The sequence below is a fragment of the Neovison vison genome, chromosome 1, assembly GCF_020171115.1.
Source record: "Neovison vison isolate M4711 chromosome 1, ASM_NN_V1, whole genome shotgun sequence".
Lineage (NCBI taxonomy): Eukaryota > Metazoa > Chordata > Mammalia > Carnivora > Mustelidae > Neogale > Neogale vison.
In genome coordinates this window covers 237,439,652-237,462,671 of record NC_058091.1, presented here as the reverse complement: position 1 = coordinate 237,462,671, position 23,020 = coordinate 237,439,652, and the positions used below count along the sequence as shown (strand labels likewise).

Below are 23,020 nucleotides of genomic sequence, written 5' to 3'. Positions count from 1 at the left end.
CCTGCTGCTACCACTTGAGCCTTTTGAAGATATAGGGCAAAACAGGTTGCTTTTCTGCTTTCTGGTTCAGGCTTCAGTTTTCTTGGGTCAGCTGTGGTAGTTGACACCTGTCATTCTGCTCCTGGCTTTCAGGATTTTACTGCTGCTTCCTGTCCTGGTGCTTGGCTCTGTAGTTTTTTTGCCTTAAAATTAAAAACCTGGGTGCTCGGGGCGCCTGGGTGGCTCAGTGGGTTAAGCCGCTGCCTTCGGCTCAGGTCATGATCTCAGGGTCCTGGGATCGAGTCCCGCATCGGGCTCTCTGCTCAGCAGGGAGCCTGCTTCCCTCTCTCTCTCTGCCTGCCTCTCCATCTACTTGTGGTTTCTCTCTGTCAAATAAATACATAAAAAAAAAAAATCTTTAAAAAAAAAAAAAAAAACCTGGGTGCTCAGTCAGTTAAGCATCTACCTTCCGCTCAGGTCATGATCCCAGAGTCCCCAGATCTGGTCCCATATGGGGGGGGGGTCCCTGCTCAGTGGGGAGTCTGTTTTTCCCTCTATCCCCTCCCCTGCCCTGGGGCTTGGTCTCTCTCTCATTCACTTGCTCTCAAATAAATAAATAAAATCTGAAAAACAAAAAACTCCGTACTGACATTTACGGTTTAAGATGGCTTTGGAAGGGATAAGAAGTAATTGTGTGTGTTTAATCTTTAAATGAAGAATTAAAATTGCATTTAATTCTTTTGATTGCCTTTTCTTTGGTAAACTACAGACTTAGGTTAAAAACACCAGTCACCTTTACTGTTGACTCCTTTATCCGATACCAGGCATGGCCTTATTTGTTCCATTGAGTGATGTTAAATTAATCTAGCAGTTAAACACTTGTATAATGGAACATTCTGTGATGGTGGGATGGAGGGAAAGATACGAGATGCTTAATGTATCTCTCTTTCTTAGCTCACATTGTTCTTGAGGGAGAAGGGGACTTCATGATCAAACCTAAGTTAAGGCAGATTCACTTGAATACTTTTTCCCGTCCATAATCTCTGCCGTAGTTTGCGCCACTCCAGGCCTAATAATAATATAGTAATAAGCAGGCATAGCTTTTGGAACTTCTCAGCCTGAGGGAGGTGTGGTTGCTCATGGGGCTAGCAGAGCCAAGCAGGCTGTAGTCTGTGCTCGTTCCTGGCTTCTAGGCACGTCTTTCACTTTTGGTATCTGGACATTGACTTTACTGGGTTTTTAATGTAGACTGTGCCATTTCTTGGATATACTGTTTGGTTGTTATTATTTATTTATTTTTAACTTTTTTTTTCCTTTAAGATTTTATTTCTCCATTTGAGAGAGAAAGAGAGCATGGCAGGGTGGAGGGATTACAGAGGGAGAGGGAGAAGCAGATTCTGCACTGAACAGGGAGTCCAACCCAGGGCTTGATTCCAGGACCCCATGACTGTGGGACCATGACCCAAGCCAAAGGGACCAACTAAACCACCCAGGTGCCCCCATTTGGTTGTTTTTAAAAGAAAAGAAAACATTCAAGGAATTACGGTGTGATTAAAGTACTAATTTTCCAAGACGCCTGGGTGGCTCGGTGGATTAAAGCCTCTGCCTTTGGCTCAGGTCATGATCCCAGTGACCTGGAATGGAGCCCCACATCGGGCTCTCTGCTCAGCAGGGGGCCTGCTTCCTCCTCTCTGCCTGCCTCTCTGCCTACTTGTGATCTCTGTCAAATAAATAAATAAAATCTTTAAAAAAGACACTAATTTTCCTTCATATGTACCAGCTTTATTGAACACCTATTTATACCTAGTGTACTATGCTCAGTGTTATAGGTTGAATACTAAATGTTAAATGTTTGTTGTTTCTCAGGAGATAAAGGTTGAAGATGTCTGTTTCTCCTTTGTGCTTCTTAAGCTTTTGTTGCCATTTATTTGAAAATTGGTAATTATAGAATCATAATGTTCTTTTAATTTTTGTTATGAAATACATGATGTATACACAAGGAATACATGTAATACATAAGTTTATAAAGCCTGCTCATAAATCAAGTAACTATGAGTTTCTGAAAGTTGGTTTTTATGGGGGGGGTGGTTTCTCACCCCTCCTTGCTTTCGGACCAGTCAGTAAGAAAGAGTAAGCTTTGTTTCTGTTGCTTTGTAAAGCCTAGTTTCTCATCCGTTTTCTTCATGTTGATGTATTCTTGGTGTTAAGTAGTCCTAGGGATGCCACCTGCTGCTAATGCTCACTCATGGACCCTCATCACTGTCCCACAGAGTCGGCACTCATCTGCATGGGGCTACATGCCTTGCCTGTACAGGGATTTGATGATTTGTAAAGTTAGGTGAATACTCGAGGTAAGTGTGAACTGGTAGGTTTAGACGGCATTAAGATAAGCCACCCGTTTCTTCAGGTAGATTTCTGTTAAAGCTACACCTCCATGCCTGCTTGAGTCAGCACATGCTAATAAGGCAACCTGCTGGGCCACTCACTGTTGTGTGCTGAGGTGAAGACAGCGATGCAGCATGCAAACGTCCCTGTGTGTCACCAATACTCTTCCAGTCTCCTTTTCTCCTCTTCCTGAATTGTTAGTGAAGTGTAATTTATGTACAAAACCAACAAAAATCATAGATGCGCAGCTTAGTGAATATTCAAAAGTTGGACATGTACTTCTGACTAGTACCCAGGTCAAGAAACAAAAGGACCAGCACTCAGAAAAGCCCCCTTCACCTGCCCTTCCAGTTACGCCTTCCCCAGGGTAACCACTGACAGGCATATGAGGTTCATCTAGCTTTGATCTTTGTATAAATATAATCATACAGTGAATGCTCTTGTTTCTGGCTTCTTCTGCTCAGCATTTTTTTGGTGAGATTCACTCATGCATTGTATGTTGTCGTAGTTTATTCACATTGCTGTGTAGTACTCTATCATATGGAGATACCACAAAATTAGTTATTCATTCTGCTATTGTTGATGGGCATTTAGGTAGTTTCCAGTTTAATTAATAGTGTTGCTTTAAACATCCTGGTGTGTCTTTTGGTGAACATATGTGTTTCTGTTGGATATGTAACTAGAATGGAATTGTGGGGCCATAGAGTATTTATAAATTCATCTTTAATAAATGCTGAGCAGTTTTCTAAAGTGGTTGTACATGGGGCACCTGGGTGGCTCATTTGTTAAGCGTCTGCCTTCAGCTCAGGGCATGGTCCCGGGGTCCTAGGGTTGAGCCCTACAGTGGGCTCCCTGCTTGGCAGGAGGTTTCCTTCTCCCTCTCCCACTCCCCCTGCTTGTGTTCCTTCTCTTGCTATATCCCTCTGTCAACTAAATGAATAAAATCTTTAAAAAAATAAAGTGGTTGCAGAAATTTACAATTCCAGTTTGAGAGTTCTTGTCATTATATACCTTCATCAGCATTTGGTATTTTCTGCTTTTAAAATATCATCTGTGGTTTTAGTTTGCATCTCTGTGCTGACTAATGAAATGGAACCCTTTTTAATAAGTTTATTGGCCATTTGGTAACTTGTGAAATGTCTGTTCAGGTCTTCTGCCTATGTTTCAGTCAGGTGGTTTCCTTTTTCTTTTTTTTCCCTTTTTCCTTACTGGTTTTTTTTGTTTTTGTTTTTGTTTTTTAAGAAGTTCTTTATATATGCTGGTTATGAGTCTTTAGTCTGAAAAATGTATCTTTTCCCCACTCTGGGGAAAGTTCATTCTCTTAATGGTGTCAAAGTTCTTAATATGAGAAGCACATGTTGGTGGGCATCTTCATGTCCTTAGACATAAAACAGCTAACCATAAAGAAAGAAACTGATAGTCTACTTTTTTTTTTAAGATTTTATTTATTTGTCAGAGAGAGCAGAAGTACATAGAGCTGCAGGCAGAACAGGAGAGCAGGCAGAGGGGAGAAGCAGGCAAGAAGTCCCATATGGGGGGTAGCTAGGTGGCTTAGTGGGTTGAGGCCTCTGCCTTAGGCTCTGGTCGTGATCCCAGCATCCTGGGATTGAGCTCCGCATCTGGCTCTCTGCTCAGCAGGGAGCCTGCTTCCCCCCTCTCTCTGCCTGCCTCTCTGCCTACTTATGATCTCTCTCTGTCAGATGAAAAAAAAAATCTTTAAAAAAAGAAGTCCAATGTGGGACTGGATCCCAGAATCCTGGTGACCTGAGCCAAAGGCAGCGCTTAACCGACTGAGCCACCCAGGCATCCCTGATAGTCTGCTTTTGAAGAACAGCAGTAAGATGGATATTTCCTACTTCTGTAGAAAATTGCTGATAAAAATATGCTGTCCCCTGTGATGACCCAAGCATGAAGATAATCATAGGGTAGAGAATATTGACATGCACAAAACAAGTATAGCTTGGAAGAAACCAGGTACTGTACCTAAGAAACGACTTCTTTTGTTATTTTAGTATAATGAGATATTATAAGAATAGTGCTTCTGTCAACAGATTTAATGAAACAGTTATTTTGTCCTTGTTGACAGATCTTGATCTTAATAATTGTACATAAAGCAACATTTAATAAATATCAAATTAACTTTTTAATATCCAAAATCATTAGCCTAAATAGTATTATTATGGCTTCTGCTAACAACCAGTCTTCTAGTTGATGGAAAAAATGGAAATGTTCTTTCAAGAGCATTAAAGGAAAAATAATCAAAAATTGACATTATGCTGGCATGTGTTAGTGCCTGATAAAATTTTTTTGAATGAAATATTCAAATTTCTGACTATCTCTGAGAAAAGTTGTGGGCTATGGCAGAAGAAAAAGCAATGGAGAGAATGGAAAGCTTGAATCACAATATATTTACATTTGATTATACTCCTCCAGGTTACATATCTACATTAATAGTGTTTACATTTTATTTATTTATTTATTTATTTATTAAGTTTTGGGGCACCTGGGTGGCTCAGTCAGTTAGGCACCTGCCTTCGGCTCAGGTCATGATCCTAGGGTCCTGGGATCGAGTCCCACATCAGGCTCCTTGCTTGGCAAGGACTTGAACATAGTGCATGGATCCCTGGGAGTTGGCAGGTTGATGACAGTTTTCTGGTCCCACCCAAAAATCTCACAGTGCTGCTCTCATAGCCATGGTTGGCTCATTTAGTTTATCTGTGGTGGAGTGATTTCTCTGAGCACCTTGGCTTAGGAAAATTGAAGTTGGAGATGAGTGGCTACTATCTTGCCTTCCTCTTCTCTCTCTGGATGGTATTCCTTGTTACTTGGATCTCAGGTGAAGAAGTAAGAAAACACATCAGGTTGGTAATCATAGTTTATAGCATTTGCTCTCATTTCTAAGGATTAAAATAAATACTGCAAGTATTTTTCTCCTTCCAAACCAAATTTTATTCATGAATTGTGTTATGTGTTTAACTGTGGTAACCACAAAAATCTTGAAAAAGCTTTGTAAACTGATGGCCTTTTCTAAGGGGATTTGCTGTGGTATTAGAGTTTTCTTTTCATCTGTTACTGCATTGACTTTTTAAGGCATTCTGATTTCTTTTGTTTTGGTGAATTTTGACTTTTAATCGTGTTTTCATTCTGGTATTAAGAGGATTTGCATTTAATTTTTTCTTCTGACATGAGACATATTGTTGGGGAAAGTCTAATCCTGGTGGTTTATTTTTAAAATTATCTTTAGGGAAGCTTTTGAAGTAGAAAAATTTAAATTAATGTGCTATGCTCAGCTTTTAAAATAGGTCATTAGCCAAACTATTTTGATTTCTGGATCCTAATATTCTTCTCATCAGTAGGGGAGAATATGAAGGATTTTTTTTTTTTTTTACTGGAATTAGTTTGCAATTCAGTGTGTTATTTTTCCTTATTTTTGTCCATTTGCAAGTAGTGTTCCATGTTAAGCCCTAAGGATACTGGTGGGATGAAGACCATTCTTTCACATTAAGGGGCATAGACATTGATTTAGCAAGAGAATGATGATTTGGAGCAGTGAATTTTCAGGGTTCCCACCCCCTATAAAAATGCTTTAAAGGTAACGTCTTGCACAGTGTGCAACGTCACAATAGGAACAAGAGCAAGTGTGCACAGAGACATGGCTAAAGAGCTCACACAGCTTCTGTGCTTTACTGGCTAGCAGCTCTAAGCCACCTCTTTCTCTGCCTCCTGCTCAGACTCACCCTCCTCCTTGGCCGTGGTGTCCTGGTCCTGCTGGTAGTCAGACACCAGGTCATTTTTGTTGCTCTCGGCCTTGGTAAAGTCCATCTCGTCCATGCCCTTTCCCGTGTACCAGTGCAGAGAGGGCTTGCTCCAGAGCTTGGCTGTGAACTGCTCTGAGATATGCTTTGAACAGCTCCTGAGTGGCCGTGGTATTGCTGATGAAGGTGGCAGACATGCTCGTGGGGTGGGATGTCCCAGCTGTTCTTCTGTGGTTGGGGATCCACTCCACCAAGTTGCTGCTCTTCTTGTTTGGGATGTTAAAAATTATCTGTGCATCCACCTTCATGGAGCCCTCGGACCCTGGGGCCACAGTCAGGGAGTGGCTGTGGCAGGGGTCACAGGCTGCCATCTTATTCTTGGCAGCAGATATCTGCTGGGTGAGGTCTGGCACCGTCAGGGCTTAGTACTGTGGCTGCCTCCACCGGTCGTGGGAGTGAAGCTGGGCATGAAGAAGTGCAGGTGAGGAAAGAGAACCTTGTTGACAGCTAGTGTGAACAGGTCAGCATTGAGCTGGCCAGGAAAGCCCAGGCAGGTGGTGACCCATTCATGATGGCTGACATCAGGCAGTTGAGGTCCCGATTGGTGGGTGTGGTCGATTTTAGGGTTCTGAAGCAGATGTTATAGGGGTCTCATTATCAATGCAGTAGGTTTCATCTGTGTTTTTTTTACCAGCTGTTGGACTGGGAGGGTGACCTTGTAGGGTTCTACCACTGAATGTGTTCATGATCCTGTCTCAGTGCTCCTCCGAGATCTTGCGGATGGGGAGGGTACCCATCCTAGACCCAGGCCCTCAACCCAGGGAGTGGGTTCGCTGGAAGCCTTGTACTCAGTCACAGCTTTCAGCTTCCTTCTTCATTATATCCAGCACCCAGGCGACCAGCCCTGTACCTTCTGTGTAGTGTGCCTTGGCCCAGGTGTTCCCAGCACCACTTTGATGTAAGACAAAGTTGTCTGGACTGAAGATTTGCCCAGAGGGTCCCAAGTGCACAGTCTGTGGTGCCCAGCTCCAGGCCCACGAGCACAGCGTGTGAAGTGTACTTGCCACCATTGGCCTGGTGGTAGTACAGATTTATCCACTCCAGCTGCAGGTTGATGTCGTTGTGGTAAGTGCCTGTAATGTCACTGCCCTGCTAGTCTGATGACCTCCCAGAACTTGGTGACGATCTGGTTGTTGCATTGGCGGGCCTGGTGGTGGTGGCGTCCTGCCACCGCTGAGGGTGGAAGGATACACTGACACAAGAGCCCAGGAGTGGGTATGCAGAGTGCTCTTCCATTTGTTTGTTTGAGTTTTTTGGTGTGTTGTTTGTTTTTTGAAGTAGGCTCCACGCCCACCATGGAGCCCAACACAGGGCCTGAACTGGAGATCCTGAGATCAAGACGGGAGATGAGATCAAGAGTCCCACACCTGGGGCGCCTGGGTGGCTCAGTGGGTTAAAGCCTCTGCCTTTGGCTCGGGTCATGATCCCAGGGTCTTGGGATTGAGCCCCACGTTGGACTCTCTGCTCAGCGGAGAGCCTGCTTTCCACACCCACCCCCCAACCCCCGCCTCTGCCTGCCTCTCTGCCTGCTTGTGATCTCTATCTGTCAAATAAATTTAAAAAAAAAAAAAAAAAAAAGAGTCCCACATCTGACTAAGCACTACCCAGGCGCCTCTCTTCAGTTTTGTTTTAACTAAAAATTCCCATAATCTAGGTTTATGTTTTCAAAATTAGAAAATGCTTTTTTTGAGATACAATTCACATACCATGAAATTCACCCTTTTAAAAAAGTGCTAGTTTAGTAATTAGCAATTTAGTAATTTTTACTGTAGTAATTTTTACTGTATTCACGAGGTTTGGAACCATTACTACTGTATTAACGGCGGAACATTTTTATCACCCCAAAAGAAACCTGGATCCTTTAGCAGTCAGTTACTCTCTCCTCCTCCCTTCCCCAGCACCTGGCAACTACCAGTCTTTCTGTATCTCTTGGATTTGCTGTTTCTGGTTATTTTATATAAATGGAATCATAAAATATATGGTCTTTTGTGACTGGGTTCTTTCACTTAGCATATTGCTTTCAAGCTTCATCTGCAATGGAGTATGTATTGGTACTTCATTCCCCCCCCCTTTTTTTTATAGAATGGATTATTCTTAGCCATCCTTTTGTATGGTTATACCATATTTTGTTTATCCATTCATCAGTTGATGAACATTTTGACTATTATAAGTAATGTTGCCATGAACATTCGCATGCAAGTTTTTCCGTGAAACTATGTTTTCACTTCTCTCGAATATATACTTAGGAGTGGAATTGCTGGATCTTTTTATAACTCTCTGTTTAACTTGTTTTTGAGGAACTGCCAAACTTTTCCGCAGTCGCAATCTTACATTCCTGCTGGCAGTGTGTGAGAGTTCCAATTTCTCTGCATACTCAAAAACATACTCCTTTTTTATTTTCTTATGGCCATATTAGAGGGTTTGAAGTGATATCTCTTGGTTTGATTTTGCCTTTCTGCTGTGACTGCTGATGTTGAACATCTTGTGTATACTGCCCATTTGTATATCTTCTTTAGAGAAATGTCTATTAAAATTCTTCACCCATTTTTATTTTTATTTTTAAGATTTTTAAAATTTATTTGAGGAGCAAGCAAGAGAGAGCACAGAGCAAGAGGGAAAAACAGACTCCCCACTGAGCAGGGAGCCTGCCACAGCCTCGATCCCAGGACCCTGAGATCATGACCTGAGTGGAAGGCAGACGCTTAACTGACTGAGCCACCCAGGTGCCCCTCTTGCCCATATTTAAAAAAAAAAATTATTTTTAAAAAGATTATTTATTTATTTATCAGAGAGAGAGAGAGAACAAGAAAGAGAAAGAGAGCAAGCACATGCACAAGCAGGCAGAGTGGCAGGCCGAGGCAGAGAGAGAAGCAGGCTCCTGCTGAGCAAGGAGCCTGATGTAGGACTCTATCCCAGGACTCTGGGATCATGACCTGAGCCGAAGGCAGCGGCTTAACTGACTGAGCCACCCAGGCATCCCTGCCCTTTTTAAATTAGATTTTTTTTTTAATTGGTGAGTTTCTCTCTGTCAGAATTATTTACCTTATTTTAAATGTCATCCTCTAATTAAAAGCAATATAATAGATAATTGTCCTTGAATGTAAAGAATTTGGTGATGTTAGAATAACACAATTTATATTCAGTATACAATTAAAAACCTTCAGGTTATATACAATAGAAAATACACAGTTCTCAGGGCATCTGGGTGGTTGAGTTGTTTAAGTGTCTGCCTTTGGCTTGGGTCTTGATCCTAGGGTCTTGGAATCGAGCCCTGCATCAGGCTCTGTGCTCAGTGGGGAGCCTGCTTCTCCCTCTTCCTCTCCCTCTCCCTCTGCCTGCTGTTCCCTCTGCTTGTGCCCCCTCTCTCTCTCTGTCAAATAAATAAAGTCTTACAAAAAAAAAAAGCCCCATAAAATAAAGGTTACTACTTAAAAAAAAAAAAAGAAAAGAAAATACACAGTCCTCACAGACTGGTTATTTCTGAATGAGAGTAAAATGTACACTTGGTTGTTAACCTAAGGAAGTGTGTGTGTTTACTTTCTGGTAATTATACTGTCTCATTTGGTGGGATTTAAAGAGTATGCAGAAGTAGTGGGTTGGTAATGAGAGGTTTAAACATTGCATTATAAGGTAAAAGATTTAGGATTTAACTCTAAAATTATAAGTGGTAAATAACATTTAAAGCAAGAGTTCAGGCATCTATCCAGGATTTTTTTTGAGACTTATTGTTAATAACTAAAGAAGGGATTTAAAATTTACATGGTCTCCTGCTGTTTAAATAGGACCCAACCAAGAAAAAAAATGAATGGTGTGAATACTTGTAACTTTATGGATTTATTGGATAGTTCAACATTATTTTCCACATGCTTGTTGTGTTTGTGTGAATTGTGAGGTATGTTTTGGTACCTCTTGTCATGTATAACGCTTTATGGATTTTTTGTTTTTCTCTTTGTTCTTTAATAGGGTTTTTTGTTCTCCCAGTCTTAGTAAATAGAATCCAAGAATGACTTGTAAGAGCCTTAGGTCCTGCCATCCAACAGTTGTAAATGTTAGCTCTTAATTTAGGCCTAATCCTAGTCCTGGCTCTGTTCTTGATTAAAAACAGCTCATTTCCAAATGGAAGACCATCTTTAGAACTACTTAGGACAGAGGAGTGATGAGGCCTTCTTGCTGGGGTGGGAACTCAAATTTAAGAATTTAAACCTGCAGGGTATAAGTGTCCTTAAACTTATTAAAATCTAGTTTGCTTTTATTAGAACTAGAACTATGTATGATTTCTGTATGGGAGATTCGTTAAACTGTTGTTTAGGTAAAACGTCATGTATTTGATTCTAATAGCAACAGTATTGATAGGACACAGAGGAAATGTAGTAAGGAGTAACGTCCTTTATTTTAGATGTGCTGTCTTTCACTGGCTAAATCTAGAGGACAAGACATTATTAACATCTGTTTGTAGGTAAATAATAATAAAAAAAATTGGAAGTGATCAAGGCCAAGAGGTACCATAGCAGTTGTGATATGCAAAGTGGAAAAGGGGGAGGGTTTTAGGGTTCTTCTAGAGAGCCGTGACAGGGTCTACTCAGAGTGTAGAGTGGAACATCAGTAATCAGGAAAGTAGGGGTTAAAGTACGGTGGGGGTGTGGTGAAGAGAAAGGTCAAACAGATTTTCAGATGATTGGGTTATTCCTATTTCAGGGATGGAGACCTGGGTAATTTTAGGTGATTTTATACTAAACTCAGTACTTTATATGGCATGCATAGGTAATTGTGTAATTAATTACTATTTTGAAAAAAAAAATCACATTTAAATCTTACTAGAGATAAGTGAAGTTGATCAGAATGGTTAAGAGAAGTTACATGGCAGAAAAGAAATCAGTCCCCAGTGGGTATTTATTATGTTGTAGATAAAATCAAAGGATTCTCCCCACCTACCACAGCTAAGACCACAGCAGGGAAGAGAGCAGCAGTTCTCACCTCTTTCCATCCCTGCCTCTCACACTGTCCCCTACAGCCAGGATTCTGTAACAGGTTGGACTCATGCTCCCACCGACCTTCTTGACAGGAGAGGCTGGGCATCTTTCCAACACCAGCCCCAAAGTGACAATGATCCTATTTCTCTGAGAGAGTCTCAGGAGAGAGCCTGAGCCTCAGAGATGTGGCAGGAGGATTGCACAGGAAAGATTCCCAAGGACAGAAAAGGGAACATTAAAATTACATTTTGAATTCAACTAACCAACTTTATAACCTTAGAGATAGATATGTCCAACTGTAGTTCTGGTGTGCATTTCTGCCAGCCCCCTGCCCCCAGCCTTGTTAATGAGTACCTGATTTGTTTGGTGGGCAAAGCCAAATTAATGGCCATAGATGGCCCCCAAGTGTAAAAAGATGTATGCTTAGGGGTGGCACTTAGGGGTGGTCACTAGATACTTGCTGCAGGTGGTGCCTCTTTCTTTTTTCCCCCACCTGGTAGTATTTTATTTCAACACATTTCTTGGTGGAGCCTAAACTTATAACCAGCATGTAGAAAATAGGGCATTGTTGGGAAGCCTGTAAAGTGGGTCCTGGGATCATCCCAGTATGTGGAACCTCCAGAATCATAGTGGGTTTGTTTGTTTGTTTGTTTTTTAATCATCTTTGTTTTTGTTTTTGTTTTCAGTTAGAAATAGTACATGATTGTAAAGTGTTGAAGTTTAATGGAGGGAAAAAACTTGATCTGGAAATGTTTTTTCCCTCACCGAAGAAAAAATGGGGGTTTCTGAGACAGTTGGAATTTCTTGCTCTGTTATCTCTTACCTTGGCGTGGGATGATCAAATTGCACATCTCCAGGTTGCTAGGAGACAGGCAACCTATCTCATAGATGCTGGCACATAAGACCTCTTTATTCTCTGGACTTCTGTATTTCTCAGAATTGTCACACTTCCTTTCTAAACCCTAAATTATGCAGAGGTAACGTGATTATTTGACCAAGCTCAGGAAATCTAAAATGGGTCAAAAATTCCAGGCTGGTTTAGATAAAGAACATGACTGGCTGCAGTATATTGAGGTAGGATTCTTATAAAGTCCGTATTTGCCTCTGTTTTTGCTGCTGACTCTTCTGTGACATTCTCAGAGCACAAGAGTGGTTAGGTGGGAGTAGGCTGAAAATACCCTGTCTAGAACTTCTTATAATGTTGAAAGAATTACAAGTGAACCATGGCTCCAGGAAGTCTATTTAAATAATTAACTGATTTGGTGTCCCAGGAACATGTGGCTTTACTATAGCTATTTTGCACTATATGTCTCTTTAAGAGGAAATTTATCTTAGGTTACAATACAGTTCTTTTGGGAGTGCCCTAAGTTTAGCATTAGAGTTCTAGGGTTCAGAAAAATGTGCTCAGGTGGTAGATGTTGATGATAATTTGGCACAAGAATTCCTTTGAAATTTGGTATATTGCAGTGTTCATCAGAAAAGTTTTGTTGGTTTCTGATTTTGAATAGAATAGGGATAGAGACTGAGATGGTTAATTAAAAATTTAAGGAATTAGGGAGCTCTGCTTCATGTTACAGGAAGTCTAGCTCTCTGTCTTCCTGTCTCAGTTCAAGATCGAGTTGTCTGTAGCAGTAAGTTTAAGGGAGGTGTGTATTTTACAAGTGGCTCTTGTGCCTCTGTGTATTATGATGGCATATGGCAGGACCCAGGCCCCCAAGTTATTTATGTCGATAAATACTCTTATTACTTTACAGATGGACTCCCATTCTCAGCCAATTAACCTTTTTTTTTTTCTTTTTACAGATTTTATTTATTAACTTGACAGAGATCACAAGTAGGCAGAGCAGCAGGCGGGGGTGGGGTGGGGGGGTAGGAAGCGGCCTCCCCGCTGAGCAGAGAGCCCAACGCAGGGCTCCATCCCAGGACCCCAGGACCACAACCTGAGCCGAAGGCAGAGGCCCAACCCCCTAAGCCACCCAGACACCCCCCAATTAACCTTTTTAAATGAGCTGTAGTTAATTGTCACACTAGAAAAGTTAAATCAGATGTTTTTGTTCTGTGAAGATGAGTTGGGTAGACTAGACAGACTGGCAGTCGCAGAAAGACACACTTTTCAGTGTGAGTTATTTAAAGTAACTGGGGTTGTAGATTTGACGGAGAAATGGCTGAGATAGGGAAGAGGGAGATTTGTTAACAGGTTATATATGTAGAATTATGTTGAATTTTATGTTTTTGGAAGTGTCTCAGTTAAGATTCAGTTTCTCTGTGCAAAATAAATATAGTGGCACACCTTGGTTTGTATGATTTATCTTTAACAGATTATTATTGGACTATTTTTCCAACTTAAAAAGTTATACAAGTGCTAAATGTTCACTAAAAAAAATTCAAATACACATATAAACAACAAAATAAAATTCCCTATGATTGTATCAGCTAGAAGTAAACATTGTAACTGTAGATGTCTCTCATTCTAGACCTTCACATATCGGTCTATCACAACCAGAATATATTATGCATACTATTTGGTAAATTTTGCTTTTTTCGTGTAACAATACAGCATAAATATCTGTTCAAGTCATCTCATTTTCTTTATTTTCATTTTTATGGATGCTTAGTGATCCTTTGTGAGATGAACTATAATTTCTTTAATAAGTCCCCTGTGGGTGGAATTTAGGTTGTTTCTATTTTTTGCTGCAGTAACTTTTATATCTACTTTTTTTGCCTCTATTTCTTTAGGATAAATTCCTGAGAGCAGAATACTGTGTAAAGCAGTTACACATTTTAAGCCTTTTGAAACATGTTACCAAATAATTTTCCAGAAGGGCTCTTCTAGTTTTCAGGTCTTCTCTGTCTAATCGGCTTTATACTTGGATTAAAATGTGGAATGTTTATTTAGTTGCAGAATGAGGAAGAGCCCGGAGAGCCAGAACAGGCTGTAGGCGACGCCCCTCCACCTTACAGCAGCATCTCTGCAGAGAGTGCAGGTAGGTAACTGGGCAAGGGAACTCTTAGACTCTCGAAATGCACTTGGCCAGAGACTCGGCCAGCATGGTTTACTCATCTTTTGTCTTTGCTTTAGCTTTCCCCAAGAAGTCTTTGATGTTTTTTGTAGTTTATTGCCCAAAGTGGGAAAAAAAAAACCATGTTACTATTCTGAAAAACACTTAAAACTCCATTTCATTGTGTGTGTGTGTGTGTGTGTTTTTAATGGAACTCAGTTTCATTCCAACAGAATATAAAGGAAGAAATTCAACAACCAGGTGATCATCTGATTTTTATTCTTTCTGTAGCTTCCTTATTGTTTTGTTCTTTGTGATTCTAGTGCCTATGACCAGGGACCTGGAACTTAGTACATTTGATTTATTTTGTGCTAGTAAATTCTTAATAAAAAAAGGGTGGAAGTCTCTCAGATCTTTCATGGTGTTCCTCATAGTTAAGCCCTCCTTTAACAGTCTTTCATCTTCACATCTTATGCCAGACTGTCTTTTACATTTTCACATGTTTATGTAGAAGGGATGGGGAAGAGAGAGAAAAAATATCAACAATTGAGATCTTTGGGTAGCTTCAAGCTGCCTAATGAGCAGCGCTGCTTTAGTTGCTGAAAATTGACTGGTTGTGATGGGCCATCTTCCATTTTCTCTAAAGGAGAAGTGTGGCAGAGTGTCAAGTATATGGCCCATGGTGCTTCCACTGAACCCATCCTCCTCCCAGCATAGATAAGCAAGTTGACACCATTTATCCCAGACACAGGCTCAGAATCCTTTTCAATACAGCACTCGGGGTGGCTATTGTCAGTTGATGTGGGATTAAATTTGTTGGTCCCTGTTGGTCTCTGCCATTATAATGAAGAAGAACATGGGTCAGAAAGTTCTTTGCCTCCACTCTGACTTCAACCTTTGAACCCTGTCTCCTTGTATTAATTTTATTTAAAAGCATCTAAAACTCGTACTTTTTAAGGAAAGCTCTAAAACGGCTTAAATGGCCTTACCCACTCCTTGTTGTTAAATTAACATTGCTTATTTTTTTTAGATAAATGCTGACTGTAGGTACCAGTTAGTCCATTTATGAGAAAAGTGGTTAGAAACAAAAAGACACATGCATATTGGTAGGGAAAAAAAGCACAAATTATTTTGCATAACTGTTTTAATTAGTGGTATATTAAGTTGAACAGTCCAAGAAGTATTGGGCTTTTTGGTTGTTCTGAATGTATTACATAAACTTGAAAGATTGTCGTTAGACTTTTGATTGAAACTTAAAAGTATATGAGTATCTATATTGATGGATCCCATTTAAAAAATCTTTGGAAATAGGGAAATACACATGTTGATTTTCTTCAACTTAAGATAGTGGTAGGTATCAGTTTTATTCATGTATTCAGAATTAATGGCAGTGGGCTAATTTATATTGTACATTTCAAGTTGTAATGACTTAGTTTGATTTGATGAAAAATAAAGAGACTTGATAGAAAATGATGCATTGGTTTGTACCAGGTATATATACATGTGTATGCATGTATGTAAAATAGCAATTTGACTTGGAAAAAAACAAATTCTTTAATTTGGATTAGGTGGCCTCTTTAGTTTATAACACATTTTCGTATATTTTCTAAAAGCTGTGGTATTTTATTTTTCACGTTTAGATTTCTATTCCATCTGGTATTTTTTTTTTTTTTTTTTCTGTGTACTGTAAGGTAGTGGTCAAGATCAATTTGTTTTTCTGTATGGATAACCAGTTCTTACATTACCATTTATTGAAAACACTGTTCTTTCTCCACTGCTTCACAGTGTCATTTTTTTAAAAAGATTTTATTTATTTATTTGATAGAGATCACAAGTAGTCAGAGAGGCAGGCAGAGAGAGAGAGAGAGAGAGAGAGAGGAGGAAACAGGCTCCCTGCTGAGTAGAGAGCTGGATGTGGGGCTTGAGGTCCTGGGATCATGACCCGAGCTGAAGGCAGAGGCTTTAACCCACTGAGCCACCCAGGAGCCCCCACAGTGTCACCTTTATTGTAAATCAGGTGGCCATATATGAGTGGATCTGTTTCTGGTTTCAGTATACTGTTCTTTGGTCTATTTATTTATCTTTATGCCCATCCCCTACCGTTTTAATTATATCTGGCAATATAGGTCATTCAGACCTTTTGTTGTTCAAGATTGCTTTGGGTTTTTTTGGCCTTTGCATTTCCATATACATTTTACAATTAGCTTGTCAATTTCTGTAAAATGTAACAAAACAAACAAAAACTGGAATTGTAGTTGAAATTGTCCTGAATCTGGGGATCAGTTTGAAGAGAATTAACATCTTTATAATACTGCTTCCAGTTTGTAAACATGACATATCTCTCCATCTAATTAAGATCTTCTTTGGGCGCCTGGGTGGCTCAGTGGGTTAAGCCGCTGCCTTCGGCTCAGGTCATGATCTCAGGGTCCTGGGATCGAGGCCCACATCGGGCTCTCTGCTCAGCAGGGAGCCTGCTTCCTCCTCTCTCTCTGCCTGCCTCTCTGCCTGCTTGTGATCTCGTTCTGTCAAATAAATAAATAAAATCTTTAAAAAAAAAAAAAAAAAAGATCTTCTTCTTTAATCCTCTCAATAGTTTTTTGTGGGTTTCAATATTGGGGACCTGCATATTTATTACTGGATTTATTCCTCATCCTGTTATAAAAAATGTTCCATATATAATTTTATTTTCTATTTGTTGCTGGCAAATGGAAGTACCCTTAGTGGTTTATATCCATCCAGAGATTTTGAATGTAGAGTCTTTGCTAATAAATTCATATATTAATTCTGTCTGTAGATACTCTTGGATTTGATATATCTATAATCATGTCATCCATGATTAAGGACAGTTATTTTGTCCCTTCTAATACTTATATTTTGAATTTCCTTTTCTTGCCATATTACATCAACTAGTAGGACCTTTAAGGTAATGTTAAGACATTTTTGTCTAAATCTCTAAGTTTAGGGACATTTTTGTCTAAAATCTCTAATTTTAGGGGAAAAAAACATTTACAATTATGATATTTACTTGGGTTGTTCATAGATACTTATGATCAGATTAAAGATATTTTCTCTTACTCCTAATTTGCTAAGGGTTTTTATTATTGGCAACGTGTTAAATTTAATAAAATGCTTTTTCTGCCCGTGCGAATACAATAGAATTTTCTTCACATTGTTAATGAGGTGAATTGTATTGATTCATGATTTCAGTAATATATTACAGTAAAATTGGAAGTTTATTACAATTAACCAGAGGAAAAAGAGAAAAATGTTAATCTTGATGAACAATAAGACTTTTTTTCCCAAGATGTTTGTTTTTTTAAAAATTGTGCAGAAATTTAATACATTTTTAATAGCTCTTTTCTAATAAATATTGAGTTTCTTATAATAGGAGTTAATGAGAATGAAGATGCAGCATTAAAAAGAGAAAATAAAAAATTTAACTCAAATAAATAATGGCTTTGTAACTGAATTAGTTACCTTAGGCACATCATACAAACCAGTACACGGTAAAACGAATGTGTAAGAATCAAAATGCTAAAATATTGTGACTTTTTTTTAAAGGCATTGGTTTTTGATGTTTTTATTTTATCTTTTTTTTTTTTTAATTTTTTTAAAGGTTTTATTTATTTGACAGAAAGAGACACAGCGAGAGAGGGAACATGAGGGGGAGTGGGAGAGGAAGAAGCAGGCTTGCCGCTGAGCAGGTAGCCCCATGCTGGGCTTGATCTCAGGACCCTGGGATCATGACCTGGGACGAAGGCAGACTCTTAAGGACTGAGCCATCCAGGCACCCACGCTGTGACTTTTTTATTAAGTTGGTTTACCTGTTTATAAATGGGAGGAAACCATGGTACATCTTACAATAGAGAGGTGAGGTATTTTTGGCTTAAATGTTGTCTTTATGCCACTATTAATATTAAATGCTTTTTTGAACGTACCATGTAACAATTGAAAAAGTGTTTAAGGACATTTGGAAGGGAAGGCAGAATGATTTACATGAATAAATTTAAATAATTCAAAGGTGGATGAATTTAAAAATCATTCTCAATCGCGTATTCATACATAAACATTTCAATAAATTATTCCTTTTTTTAAAGATTTTATTTATTTATTTGACAGAGGTAGACTTAACGAGAGAAGGAACACAAGCGGGGGAAGTAGGAGAGGGAGAAGCAGGCTTCCCACAGAGCAGGGAGCACAGTGTGGGGCTCGATCCCAGGACTCCGAGATCACGACCCGAGCCGAAGGCAGACACCTGATGACTAAGCCACCCAGGCAACCCTCAAGTCAATTATTCTATATGTACTCTTAGAGGAATGGCTGTTTCTTTGTTTGCCAGACTTAGTGGAAATCTTCTTTTTCCTCAGGTCAGCTAATGGTCAGATAATGGTGACTTCCTTTTTATTCTGCAGCATATTTTGACTACAAAGATGAGTGTGGATTTCCAAAGCCTCCTTCCTATAATGTGGCGACGACGCTGCCCAGCTACGATGAAGCTGAGAGAACCAAGGCTGAAGCTACTATCCCCTTGGTTCCTGGAAGAGTAAGTCCAATTTACCATGTTAATTGCTGGCTGCTTTATGGAAATTAGGTTCTTTTCGTTACTTACTTTTGATGTATTCCTTATGATTGTACTGATTAGTAAAAAGTACAGCTAATTTTTGAAAACAAGCACATTTTCTTCTGAGATAATAAATCTTACTCATATGGGAAACGATGCAGTAAAAGGTACAAATCAGCAGAAAATCACTAATCAGACCAGCTTATTTTCCCTGTGTCTCTACTCTTACCACCATTTTCTCAGCTTTCCTGCCATGACTGAAATGTCTCAGAGCAGGGGCTGATTTAGCAAATACACTGACTTTGCCTTAAATCTCTACATACTTAAGGGGCGCCTGGGTGGCTCAGTGGGCCACTGCCTTCAGCTCAGGTCATGATCTCAGGGTCCTGGGATTGAGTCCTGCATCAGGCTCTCTGCTCGGCAGGGAGCCTGCTTCCCTCTCTCTCTCTCTCTGCCTGCCTCTCCGTCTACTTGGTGTTAGGTAGATAGCTGCTGGGCAGATCTATAGAAAGAGTAAGTTCAACTTTATAGAATTAAACTTATAAAAGGGCCACGGCAATTGTCTCGATGAACCTCATGCCAACTGCATTCCAGACCACTCCATTTGAGGGGATATAGTGAATTCAGATCCCATCTAGCCTGATGGTGATTCACAGTAGGAGACATCGGGTGTGATGAAAGCCAGGAGACTTTGGGACACACTTTGTTCTTGATGTCAGATCTGCAAGTGACTAGATGTGGTTCATAAATATTCATCTAGGTTGAAGGTGATGTAGGTGGGGTCTTAGGCCAGATATTGGGAAATGATGGAGTAGGATCCATTCCCTAAGAATAGGGGCAGTCAGGGTTCCAGACTCCAGTCCTGAAAGGAAACCAGAGAGAACGATAAAAATAAAAACAGAAGTTTAGCCTGGGCAATGCAGTGGTATAGGCCTCAGAAGTTCAGGACTTAGAGTAGTGGACTATTTACAGACCACACCTACTATGAGTGGTGGGGCTTCTGAAACCACTGCTTGACAGAAATAATAGTTTATAAGGCCAGTCTAGGCTGATTCCATATGGTAGTATGGGCTTGTTTCTTGCAGGTGCCGGAAGAAACTAGCAACCTTCAAGGAGCTTATGGTCTAAGGGCAGAACAGTCTTAGGGTAATAATCTTCTATTGGAAGCAAATGGCATGGTTGGTACTATGCTCAGTTTCCAGTATGTTATTTTAAGTCCTCATGATAACCTTGCAAGGTTGAGATTATATTATCCCCATTTTACAGATGCAAAAATTGAGGCCCAGAGAGATTAAGTAAGTAATTTGCCCAGAGTCATTCAGCTAAGTAGCATAGGTGAGAGTCACACCCAGATATTCTAGACTCTAAAATTCTGTGTGTAATCTGTAGTCATGTTAGACTCTGTGGTAACTGTCCCATGGAAATAGATGCAGTGGTTAGCTCTGATTAATAGCAGAGCTTCTTAGAATACTTTTATTTGATGAGTATACATATTTAAGAACCTGTTAAACAGTATTTAGCAAGCATGTGTAGACCACTTTCTTACACAGTGTGCTATGTATTTTGCAATGGGTGGGTAGAAAACTTTGAATAAGGGAATATTCCTACAGTATAAGCACTTAAATATAGCTGGGGAAAGGCCCACAAATACCAGTATCTAAACAGCAGTACAAGTGCAGTGAGCATTAAGAACTGTGACTTTTTACTGTGTGATTGTGGGGAAGATGGGATCTGAAGTAGACTCTGAGATTTGATGGATAAGAACATTCCAGAGGGAAAAGGGCAGAAAGCAGATGTGAATCCAGCCTGGTATGGGGTGGGGTCTGTGAATGTAGTAATTGATTTTTCTTGAGCAAAGAGTTTGTGACCACACTATAGGTTATAGTATGTTTTGAATGCTAAGCTGAGGCATTTAGACTTAAGCATAGGTCACACAGACTCTTTTAGTCAAAGTTTTTCAGCAGGGATATGGTAAGACAAGAATGGTGTTTTCGAAACGTTAACCCAGCAGCAATTTGTAGGAGAAATCTGGTAGTAGAGAGACCAAGAATAGGAAGAACAGTTAGAAGGCACCTGTGATATTACTAGAAAATATTTCCATGTCCTTTTGTAGTATATCTTTGATTTTTTATGAAAAAAACCTGTTACTGTCTAATTAGGCACAAAGCCTTATTTTTCCTAATATGAAGTCAGAAACTGGGTATTTAGTATTTTAAAAAACATAAACACATTTTAAGAATTTTCTAACAGGAGAAGAAATGTTAGAAATGGAAGCTGCCACTGATACCTTTCCTTTCTCTAATATTCCCTCCCCAGGCCTGTCATGGAATTCCCAGCCCCATTTCTCTCTGTGTAGAGAGAGTTTCTGTTGTCGCTAAAGTTTTTTTTTGTTTTTGTGTTCATTTGGGGAACCTTCACTGGACTGTGTACAAATCTAAGTTTTACTTTTAAGTGTGTATTCATGTATTTTTCAGTATTTCAACACATAACCTACATCAGTTGAAAAGGTGGGCCACATATATGGGCATTAATATTGGTGAGGATTGTGTTCCTTCTAGACTTGGAGTATTATGTTTTCAGGGTAGGATGGAAAGGATCCTATCTGCCAGTAAGCATGGAAGTGAGGTTGTTTCAGACCTTAACCCACTGAGCCACCCAGGTGCCCCTGTTTCAGACCTATATGCTAATCTGAACAAATAGTTATGGAGTTGAGCAGTGGGTAGCCCTGTGGCCTCTTCATGTGAAATCATGCTCTCCTTTTTCTCCCAGGTCTCATAAAGCATTTGAGCTCCTTAATAGGTCCTGGAATAATAATGTTATGGGCCCCCAGAAGACCCTGGGTTAGTGGTTTTATTTATTTTTTTTTTAAAGATTTTATTTATTCATTTGACAGAGAGAGATCACAAGTAGGCAGAGAGGCAGGCAGAGAGAGAGGAAGGGAAGAAGGCCCCCTGCTGAGCAGAGAGCCCGACGCGGGACTCGATCCCAGGACCCTGAGATCATGACCTGAGCCGAAGGCAGTGGCCTAACCCACTGAGCCACCCAGGCGCCCCTATATATATATATTTTTTTTTAAGATTTTATTTATTTGACAGACAGAGATCACAAGTAGGCAGAGAGGCAGGCAGAGGGAGAGAGGGAAGCAGACTCCCTGCCAAGCAGAGAGCCCAATGAGGGGCTCAATCCTAGGACCCCGAGATCATGACCTGAGCCAAAGGCAGAGGCTTAACCCACTGAGCCACCCAATTGCCCCTGGGTTAGTGGTTTTAGAATGTAAGCCAAATGTGTATCTTTTTTTGCTTTAGACACATATGAATTAATACATTTCATTGAACTTTATAATTTGTTTATTTATTTATTTATTTATTTAGATAGAGAGATCACAGGTAGACAGAGAGGCAGGCAGAAGGGGTGGGGAATAGGCTCCCTGCTGAGCAGAGAGCCCCATGCGAGGCTCAATCCCAGGACCCTGAGATAATGACCTGAGCAGAAGGCAGAGAGAGGCTTAACCCACTGAGCCACCCAGGCACCCCTGAACTTTATAATTTTTGAAGCTCATTGTTAAAGAACTTGGATGATAAAATGAATGATTCATTTAAAAAACTTTAGGGATGGAAGAAATATTTATTTTTTCACTAATTATATCTTTTACATAAATGACAAAATGAAATTTTTAACACATACTGAGCCCAATGCTTATAGTTTTGAATTGAGCCAAAGCAGTAAAATTTCTCCTGGTACTCATTTTTATCCCCTTCCTTATTTTTCTTGATGACTTTTGTTTGCCTATGACTAATTCATTGTGAATTTAACTTAATCTTTTTCTTTTCACTTAGGATGAGGATTTTGTGGGTCGAGATGACTTCGATGATGCTGACCAGCTGAGGATAGGAAATGATGGGATTTTCATGTTAACTTTTTTCAGTAAGTAACTACGCATAGCAAAAAACCTCCCACAGACTGGAGTGCTTTGAATTGTGGGTGAATCTGACTGAATTAAAATGAGTAGTTGAGCTAATATTTTAATACATTGTGTTTGTTTGATGCCTTTTACTGAGATGTTCAGAGCTTAGTTTACTTTTATCTTAATATCCTTTGTGTTTATCTGCTTTTTCTACAAGTAGCTATAGAAAATACAAAAAGAAGCAATTTTAAGGATGCCATATTTTTACATAAACTGAGTCCCATCTTTTAGGTTTGCAAAGACTCTTAACATTGCTCCTACTCATACCTGACCCTGTTGAGTAGGAATTCAGAAGACCTTAGTCTGATGGGTTTTTTTTTTTTAATGTTTCTATTTTCTGGCATATG

The 23,020-nt window shown here is 39.8% G+C and overlaps 1 protein-coding gene and 1 pseudogene across 1 annotated transcript in view; one reads left to right on the top strand and one right to left on the bottom strand.

The window, feature by feature from the left end:
- NDFIP1 (Nedd4 family interacting protein 1) overlaps positions 1-23,020 on the top strand; it is a 55,139-nt gene that overhangs the window by 18,131 nt on the left and 13,988 nt on the right. The window contains exons 2-4 of the mRNA XM_044225468.1: positions 14,046-14,133; positions 18,561-18,691; positions 22,546-22,633. Coding sequence (XP_044081403.1) covers positions 14,046-14,133; positions 18,561-18,691; positions 22,546-22,633 — 307 coding nt within the window. The remainder of the gene's footprint in view (positions 1-14,045; positions 14,134-18,560; positions 18,692-22,545; positions 22,634-23,020) is intronic.
- On the bottom strand, positions 6,064-7,323 carry LOC122889925 (annotated as a pseudogene).